Source organism: Rutidosis leptorrhynchoides, chromosome 4 (genome assembly GCF_046630445.1).
Source record: "Rutidosis leptorrhynchoides isolate AG116_Rl617_1_P2 chromosome 4, CSIRO_AGI_Rlap_v1, whole genome shotgun sequence".
Taxonomy (NCBI): Eukaryota; Viridiplantae; Streptophyta; class Magnoliopsida; order Asterales; family Asteraceae; genus Rutidosis; species Rutidosis leptorrhynchoides.
Genome location: NC_092336.1, coordinates 636,095,862 through 636,106,570, shown reverse-complemented (window position 1 = coordinate 636,106,570; position 10,709 = coordinate 636,095,862). Strand labels below are relative to the sequence as shown.

The 10,709-nt window shown below is 33.3% G+C and overlaps 1 protein-coding gene across 1 annotated transcript; it reads right to left on the bottom strand.

The window, feature by feature from the left end:
- Positions 1-6,714: 6,714 nt before the first annotated feature.
- LOC139904271 (transcription repressor OFP8-like) lies at positions 6,715-7,633 on the bottom strand. The gene has a single exon (XM_071886213.1). It carries the CDS (start codon positions 7,607-7,609, stop codon positions 6,803-6,805), a length of 807 nt encoding a protein of 268 aa, XP_071742314.1. The 5' UTR covers positions 7,610-7,633; the 3' UTR covers positions 6,715-6,802.
- Between the last annotated feature and the right edge of the window lie 3,076 nt (positions 7,634-10,709).

The following is a 10,709-nucleotide window of genomic DNA, read 5'->3' as shown; positions in this document are numbered from 1 at the left end:
ATATTAAGATATATTAATACATCATGATATTATGATAATGTAATAATTTAACATCTCATTTGATATAATAAACAATGGGTTAACAACATTTAACAAGATCGTTACCTAAAGGTTTCAAAACAACAATTACATGTAACGACTAACGATGACTTAACGACTCAGTTAAAATGTATATACATGTAGTGTTTTAATATGTATTCATACACTTTTGAAAGACTTCAAGATACTTATCAAAATACTTCTACTTAACAAAAATTCTTACAATTACATCCTCGTTCAGTTTCATCAACAATTCTACTCGTATGCACCCGTATTCGTACTCGTACAATACACAGCTTTTAGATGTATGTACTATTGGTATATACACTCCAATGATCAGCTCTTAGCAGCCCATGTGAGTCACCTAACACATGTGGGAACCATCATTTGGCAACTAGCATGAAATATCTCATAAAATTACAAAAATATGAGTAATCATTCATGACTTATTTACATGAAAACAAAATTACATATCCTTTATATCTAATCCATACACCAACGACCAAAAACACCTACGAACACTTTCATTCTTCAATTTTCTTCATCTAATTGATCTCTCTCAAGTTCTATCTTCAAGTTCTAAGTGTTCTTCATAAATTCTATAAGTTCTAGTTTCATAAAATCAAGAATACTTCCAAGTTTGCTAGCTTACTTCCAATCTTGTAAAGTGATCATCCAACCTCGAGAAATTTTTCTTAGTTACAGTAAGATATCTTTCTAATACAAGGTAATACTCATATTCAAACTTTGATTCAATTTCTATAACTATAACAATCTTATTTCGAGTGGAAATCTTACTTGAACTTGTTTTCGTGTCATGATTCTGCTTCAAGAACTTTCAAGCCATCCAAGGATCCTTTGAAGCTAGATCTATTTTTCTCATTTCCAGTAGGTTTATCCACAAAACCTGAGGTAGTAATGATGTTCATAACATCATTCGATTCATATATATAAAACTACCTTATTCGAAGGTTTAAACTTGTAATCACTAGAACATAGTTTAGTTAATTCTAAACTTGTTCGCAAACAAAAGTTAATCCTTCTAACTTGACTTTTAAAATCAACTAAAAACATGTTCTATATCTATATGATATGCTAACTTAATGATTTAAAACCTGAAAACACGAAAAACACCGTAAAACCGGATATACGTCGTCGTAGTAACACCGCGGGCTGTTTTGGGTTAGTTAATTAAAAACTATGATAAACTTTGATTTAAAAGTTGTTCTTCTGGGAAAATGATTTTTATTATGAACATGAAACTATATCCAAAAATCATGGTTAAACTCAAAGTGGAAGTATGTTTTTTAAAATGGTCATCAAGACGTCGTTCTTTCGACTGAAATGACTACCTCTTACAAAAATGACTTGTAACTTATATTTCCGACTATAAACCTATACTTTTTATGTTTAGATTCATAAAATAGAGTTTAATATGAAACCATAGCAATTTGATTCACTCAAAACGGATTTAAAACGAAGAAGTTATGGGTAAAACAAGATTGGATATTTTTTTATTGTTGTAGCTACGGGAAATATTGTAACAATTCTATACAAATCATATCCTAGCTAACTCATATTGTATTACATGTATTCTAATATATTATGTAATCTTGGGATACCATAGACACGTATGCAAATGTTTTGACATATCATATCGACCCATGTATATATATTATTTAGAACAACCATAGACATTCTATATGCAGTAATGTTGGAGTTAGCTATACAGGGTTGAGGTTGATTCCAAAAATATATATACTTTGAGTTGTGATCTAGCCTGAGACGTGTATACACTGGGTCGTGGATTGATTCAAGATAATATATATCAATTTATTTCTGTACATCTAACTTTGGACAACTAGTTGTAGGTTACTAACGAGGACAGCTGACTTAATAAACTTAAAACATCAAAATGTATTAAAAATGTTGTAATTATATTTTGAGCATACTTTGATATATATGTACATATTTGTTATAGGTTCGTGAATAGACCAGTGGCCAAGTCTTACTTCCCGACGAAGTAAAAATCTGTGAAAGTGAGTTATAGTCCCACTTTTAAAATATAATATTTTGGGATGAGAATACATGCAGTTTTGAAAATGATTTACAAAATAGACACAAGTATTGAAACTACATTCTATGTTGAATCGTTATACCGGATATCGCCCTTGTTGAACTTGGTAACCTAAGAATTGGTGTTTATTATAATTGCCACCAATTGACGCGAATCCTAAAGATAGATCTATGGGCCATTGACAAGCCCCGGTCAGAGAATTTGAACTGCTTTAGTACTTCGATAATTATATTTGGGGATATTCTAGATGCATTTGTTAATGTCGGTTACCAGGTGTTCAACCACACGAATGATTTTTATGCAGATTGCATGTTATTGAAAGATAAAATCTTGTGGTCTATTATTACAATTTGATATATAGGTTAAACCTATAACTCACCAACCTTTTGGTTGACACTTTAAAGCATGTTTATTCTCATGTATGAAAAAAATCTTCCGCTATGCATTAGCTCATTCTAAAGATATTACTTGGAGTCATCCATGACATATTTCAAAAGACGTTGCATTCGAGTCGTTGATAGTTTGTGTAACAACCCAACCCGTATTAAAAACCGGCCCATAAATTTTTTTTCCTTTTAATACGCTTTAAATAACACTTTAGGTCCCAATTGTGTTTCCATAAACATCTTTAATACAATAGAAGGTTTAATAAACCTTAAAACATTTAATACATTGATTAATTGTCCAAACGGACATACACGACCCGACTAGTTTAGTTTCCAACCAAAATCGAGCATGGTGATTTGGGACTACGCTACCCAAATCCTAATTGAATACAAAAGCAAGATCTTCTAAGGATCCTAGCCAAGATCTCTAATCCCCAAGCTTACCCGAGCCGCCAAGCATGCGAACCTATAAAAATATCAACAACGAGAGGGTAAGCTAACGCTTAGTGAGTGAGAATATACTATATACATATATATGCATAAAATGGACACACCACACAAAACCAAATACCGCATACCGGAGCATCTAAGCATAAAGGCAAGCTAGTCTAAGCATACCGTAAGATCACTAAGCAACGCGCTAAAGATACATCAACAAAATATAAGTTCACCAACAACGATGTGAACAATGCCAATAAGCTACACCCGGGGGGTTAGCTACATCACGACAATACAACATTATATGTATACAATATATATATATATATATATATATATATATATATATATATATATATATATATATATATATATATATATATATATATATATATATATATATATATATATCGAATAACATAATTTGCTTACGCTTACTACACAATAACCATGGTTAACCAAGTAAAAGGGAATGGTACTTCAAATTTCCCATCGGTGTTCCCAACAACCGTTAGTGTACAACGAAATATATCACTAACCCCTGGGTGGTATCGATCTCCCGAACTTAAAACCCACCCGTCACGTGTAATGTGGTATTGAACGCCCGAACTTTAACCCACACTACACGCCCACACACACACCTATATGACATGGTATCGAACGCCCGAACTTTAAACCCATATCATATATTGACCCGATGTGGTATCGATCGCCCGAACTTAAACCCACATCGAACCTCGTACAAGTAAAATACATTATATACACATGTATAATCATTCCACTCACTATATTAACCCTTCGTCATTGGGGTTACATAAGTCCACATCGCACGCCCATGTGATAACGTACACACAAAGTGTGCACCTCGCCAAAGTGGTCAACCAAAACGCACAACCGTGCCAATTGGACCTATACACAAGTCCAACAATTCCACCTATACGAGAAGCGAGCTCTACAAGCGAGAACCCCTTCACCCGACCCGCACCCATCCTACACATACATATGCATATAGGATATTAACACTCACCTTGCCGCCTTGAAGAAATGCTTCCAAGTAATCTGCAACTCGTCAATGGAAAGTACCTAATCTGTTATCACAAATTCAACAACACACTTAGATTGGATCTACCAACCAACCCAATTCGACACTTAGTGCAATTTCGACCCAAATGCACTTCCAAGGACAAACCGAGCCCCAAACTAACCAATAATTGCTAACACAAGTGATAATGGTCCTAATATGCCAATTTAAACCCGAACACCAGTGTTAAACACTTATCGTTCTCAAAATCGCCCATAAACCCTAATTTTGACCCACTAAGTCAAAATCTCACCATTTACAAGTTTTAACACCAAAACATATTTAACTCGGTTTCATACCTCAACTTAATCCATTTTAAGTTTATAAACCTCAACGAATCGACATTCGGGTCATAACCATCAACAAACCCTAATTTTGACTCTAGTCAAAATTAGTCAACCACAAGAACCCTAAAAGTCTCCAAAACATTAATAATCACTAACACTAGTGATTATACACCATTCTCAAGTCTTAAACGTGGTTAAATCATTAACCAACCCAAAACTCGCCTTTAACACTTACAAACCCGAATCTTGGTGTTAATCTTCAATTAACAACTAAATGGGTTCCATCTACGAATCATACAATCAAAAGCCCAAAATTTGAATGATGAACACGAAAATGAAATTCGGAGTTAGAGCTTACCACTAGTATCACCGTGTAGCTAAGAACGAGGAGAACAAACTTGTCAACTATGCCAAAGATCAAATCCCGCTTCTTCCTTTCCAAAAATCCCTTTGAATTCAATTGGGTGTTTGAGTTTTGAGAGAAAAATGAAAAGAAAAGGAAAAGGAAATTAGGAAAATGAAATGAGTGGATGAGGTTAAATCCTCAAATCTGGCTCAAACGCGAAAAGACCAAATTGCCCTTGAACTTCATTTAAAATTACAAGAATCTGGTGTCAGTTCGTGCAGTATGCCGCGCCGCGGCCTTAAATGTCGCGCCGCGACATTTGACTAAGTCTGGGATCATTTTATAACTAACTTCTGATCTAAATTTCAATAGAATGCCGCGCCGCGGCCTCGTTTGTCGCGCCGCGACCCAAAACTCGACCTGCTCCCTTCTCCCGCGTACAAGACTTTAACACCCGAACACGTCTCAAATCCTTCAAACTCTAGTCGTACCTACACAATACACCTATATATCATGTACGGAGAAAAACGGGGTGTTACAGTTTGATATATTATGAAATGGAATGCATGTATGTCAACCTTCGATGTAATGAAAGTTTGTCTTTTAAAAACGAATGCAATGTTTGTAAAACGTATCATATAGAGGTCAAGTACCTCGCGATGTAATCAACTATTGTGAATCGTTTATAATCGATATGGACTTCGTTCAGATGGATTAGGACGGGTCATGAAAAGCTTTTCATTTATATTAATTAATTAATTAATTAATATATTTATTTAATAATATACTACATAATTATATAATAAGTAAATCGGATTATTTATGATTAAAAATTATGCAATAAATAAAATAGATATTGAAATAAAATAAAATAATAATGTAACGAAATAAACAAGTCGAGCTCGAGCTGAGCTCGAACTTCCTTAAATGTAGACGAGCTGAACTCGAGCTTTATATGTTAAGCTCGAACCGAGCCGAACTCGAACTCCGCAAATTTTAAACGAGCTAACCTCTACCGGGACCACTGACCGAATGGATGTGTTCCCCGGGTACCGTCGATCGGGTTCGGATTTCCACCCGAACGTGTGTGTTACGTGCAAATAATGAGGGTCGTTGAAATAAATGATCTATTGATGTCAAAAAAATCGCCGTTCAAAATATGAGCATATTTATAGTGTCTTTTAATCAATCATAATCATAATATTCATTTAATTGCACATAATTGATAAATTCTTCTCTAACTTCTTTATCTATTAGTACTATCAAATATGCACACCAAAGTGTCTTATGATCAATTTTGAAAGAACTAAAAATAGGCAATGTGGATGCCTCGAGTGAAAAATAACCAAAAGATTTCAAAGTACACAAGTTTAGATTTGGAAGTACAAGATTCGAATTGTTATGATAAAGTGTTTGACTATTTTAACATAATCCAACTGATTTCGGAATATTAATCTATGACGTTTACATACTGAATCAATCAATTATTTTAAATAAAGATATAAAATAGCAGCCCGTAGTAATCATTTGTGAAGTAGGATCTGATTTTGAATTTAAATTGTCGTACAAACAAGTCAATGTAAATTTTCAAAAATACATTGGAAAAAAAAATACTTTAACGAAAAAGAAAAGGAAAAAGAAATAGACAACACTGCAGATTAAAAAGATTCATGTTACATAAATTTTTATGATACTTTTTGAGGTCAATCTTCTTTGCATCAAAGGTTAACAACATTCACAAGATTTCAAATATCAACTTTATGATATCTATAGATGAGCTTTTCATATCATAATTTATTAGCTTAATTAAAAAAATTTGTTGAAGTTTATAAGCTACTAATATAATAAAAATGATATTATCAGAAGTAATTCTCTCAATATCAATTATTTTTATAAAAAGCCTAGACTAGACGTAAGCTTACACAAACTATACAACATTTTTTTTTTCAAAACTGAAAGACACAAATAAATAAAACCCAAAAATACAAAACCATTAAAACACTACAACACAAGTTAAATATTTAATTCTTTAATCTTTATATAAATATAAACTAGCTTTCTTTAATTAAATTAACTTTAATTAACCATTCCTAAATCCTAAAAAATACAAGTGCATGAAGAATAAAAACAGAGTACTAAAAAGTTAATCTAAACATAATTAGAAAACAGAGTCTCCCAAATCTCAGTAAAAACATCACAAATAACCCTATGATGTTCTTCTGAATTTAGTGATAAAAAGCACTGCAGTAGATTCTCTAAATCTTGTGTTCCAAATATTTGTCTTTCAACAATCATCTCCAACATTGAAACCCTAAAATCTTCATGTGGGTTACTTGATTTCTTCACAATTGCAACACTATCTTTCACTATTTTCCCTTTTCCTTTAATCGGAATCACATCGGTTGCTTTTCGATCTCTACATCCACCCCTCTTAGATTTTTTCCGACGTGGTACTCTGTTTTTGTAAAAAGATACCGAAGATTCCGACGAAAATGATCGAGATGAAAACAGAGTAGTTTCATCGTCAATTTCGTAATCTTCATCACTACTGCAACAATCGTAGTAGTAATTATCTGCAGTTGATGTGAAATCTTGAAACTTTATTGGTTTCCGGTAGTGGGGCTTCTTTGTCTTGGTTGTTTTCGGTTTTTTGTCATAAAACAGAGGTGGGGCAACAGGGAAAATAGAGTGTGGTTTTCCGTCAGGTTTAGCTGCCGGAAAATGGGTTTTTTGGTCGGATGTTTTTGGTTTGGGATAATGGGGTTTGGGTTTACAAGATGAGTATGAAAGTGGTTGGGGTTTAGGAGAAAAAAGGTCGATAAGTTGACGGTGATGGCGGTTTTCCGGGAAGAAGAACGGTTTTTCAGCGACGTCGGAGAAGTGTTTTTCAGTCCGGCAAGAGTTGAAGGATGATTGGAATAATTTAGATATTCGAAGTTTAAAGTTGTTATCCATTTTGTGGAGAGTTTTTAACTTTTTGAAGATGATGAAGAAGAGTTGTGTGTACTTTGTAATGAAAAGGTTAAATACACAAGAGGAATTTCAAGAAAAAAACAAAATTTAAATGAAAAGGTCAAATAAAACTAGTAATTAAATTTTGAAATGAGTTGGTATTATTTGTCTGTTTTTTGTTCATTTATTTAACAGAAAATCGATCTTGTGTCATTTATGATGATGATGATGCTTAAAATAATAAATAAAATCAGCTTAATAAAATGTAAAATGTGGATTAATATTGTGAAGTGAATTAATTGATCATCACTCTTTGTATCATCACACAAGATAGTGTCAAATACAAAGCGGATAATCGGTTAATCTGCTTTACATTAAAGTAAAAAATAATATACTGTATTGTAACTAGTCAGAAGTTCAACTCTCACTCACTGCAAATTATTCCTTGCTGTTACCCATTCATTCCATGAGCCTCGAAGGTTGTGGACGTCTTGCATTTGAACTTTACCCGAAGGAGTTTTACCACACGCGATGTTCGTATGGATTCGTCGTGGGGGTTTACTCCTGAGGGTAGGAAATGATCGAGTGAGTGAGTTCTGACATCGCGTTCGGGTCCTCGTCAGCAATTCCTAACCGTCGTTCATAAAAAATATACCTTTATCAGTCTTTGACCATGATTTACAATTTATTGTGCAATCTTTTTACTATTTACAAGGCTTTAATATAATTATCAAACTTTAACTTGTAAATAAAAGTTAACAGCCGATGAAAATCAAATACCGTAATATGATAATGGTAATTATTATGAGTTAAAAATAACAAAAAGTTTAAAATATCACGAACAAGGTAGCAGAATAGTGGGAATAGCCGAATAGGGCAGAGGAGTATTGTGTTAGATTTCTAAAACTGGGAAAAAGTAAGTTTATAATACAAATTTAAAGTATTATTTTCCGTTCCAATAGAAAGTGATATTTCACCAATTAGTAGAGTAGGGCAAAACAATTTAAATTTTAAAGAATCATTCCACACTGAACCTACAGAATTGTAGTTACCCAAAATTTCATATTGTCAGTTTTGTTATCTTTTAGTGCTTTTTAAGACAATTTTAAGTCTTCTTATTGATTATTGATACTAAAAATATGAGAGCGACTTGGCAATATGACGTTGATTTGTGGTTATTAGATGATACAAAATTTATTTCAATTTAATTTGCTTCAGAAACGGCTGAGAGCTTATATAAATATATATATATATATATTTTTTTTTTGACAAAAATCGAAAACTTTATAACAATTTTAATTCTCGAAAAGAGAAGAAGAAAATAAGATACAAAAAAAGTGATTTACTCTTATGAGTGAGTTGTGATTTACTGTGTTTATGGACGAAATTATTATTAACCTTATATACTAAATGTCGTGACAAATGATGTAGTTTTAATTATTTTTTATTGTACCTTTGACTTCGCGTTCACATTACAACCGGTCCTTTAACTTCGCCTATATTTCCACAATAGTCCATCAAGTTTACACTTTTAAAGGGGTCAAAAGTGTAAATATATAATTTAATTAAAATATAAGAAACTAATTCCACCCGAATTTATAACGGACCCTATCTTCTCGCTGGGTGCGAGTTAAATTTTTCAGAGACCACCGTTCAACTCGAAAAAATCTTCCGAACCCAACGGGACTAACCATACGCGAAACGGACACTTCTAAAAAAAACGCTAAACACAACGACAACCCGTATCTTTCCGCTCGGCACGAGTTAAATTTTTCGGAGTGCAACGTCAGACTCGAAATAATTTTATGAACAAAACGAAACAAACCACGTTCGAAACGGACACTTTTTAAAAAACGCTAAACACAACGACAACCCGTATCTTCCTCCTCGACGCGAGTTAAATTTTTCCGACAGCACCGTTAGACTCGGAATAATTTTATCAACAAAACGAAACTAACTACGTTCGAAACGGATACTTTTAAAAAATACTGAAGACGACGACACCTATAACGGCGCTTAATAGACGGCTCGTTTTCCCCTCTGTAAATACACAACACTATATTAAATATCAATACGCAGGCCGAAAGCCTCCGCCGCAACGCGCGGGCCGGTCCGGACTAGTTAAAATCTATACACAAGCCAATTATAAAAAAGATTTTCTTAATTTTCTTAATAGTCACCACATGTTTAGGAAAATATTCCCTCCTTTTCCGTTTCCTTTTATACCATTTTTTCAAAAGCTACTAGTATTCGAGAAAATATATGCATGCTAAGTTTTTAACTCGTTGAACCACATTATACTGTACTACGGAGTAAAACATTAACCGATCAAAATAGTGGATGATGTGGTACGTACATCTTAATTTTTTATAGGTTTAGTTATATGCTATTAAAATTTTACAATTTAACTATATGAATATTTTAACTTTAATTTACAAAAAAACAATAGATTGATTAAATAGTTCTTGTAGACGAATATTGACGGATCTTAGGTCGCTTGCTATCAATCCTAGAGGCGGAATACACTAGAATCGAGTAAAACCGAGATACGGGTCGTGTTGAGATCGATTTGGTCAAACCTAGGACAAAACCTAGTTTAGATCGACGTCTAAACGAATGATTTCGGTGGTAGATGGTGTTAGGGTTTAGTTGAGACGAAAACCTGACGACTAAGGTAAAGGGAATGTGTAACCTCACAAAGGAGGTTTTTACCCGTATATATACTGCATATCAGACACACTCGGTCGAGTGTGTCACTCAGTCGGTCGTGAAATGCCCCGTTCATATCGAATATAAACGTTACATAATAATTGATTTCATTGCGAGGTATTTGACCTCTATATGATACATTTTACAAACGTTGCATTCATTTTTAAAAGACAAACTTTTATTTCATCGAAAGTTTACAGGTATGCATACTATTTCTTAATATATCCAAACTATAAATGACTTAATAATAATCTTGATGAATTCAACGACTCGAATGCAACGTCTTTTGAAATATGCCATGAATGACTCCAAGTAATATTTTTAATATGAGCAAATGCACAGCGGAAGATTTCTTTAATACCTGAGAATAAACATGCTTTCAAGTGTCAACCAA

Coding starts and splice junctions, on each gene's coding strand:
- LOC139904271 (XM_071886213.1), bottom strand. CDS start 7,609: ATGGATAACAACTTTAAACTTCGAATATCTAAATTATTCCAATCATCC.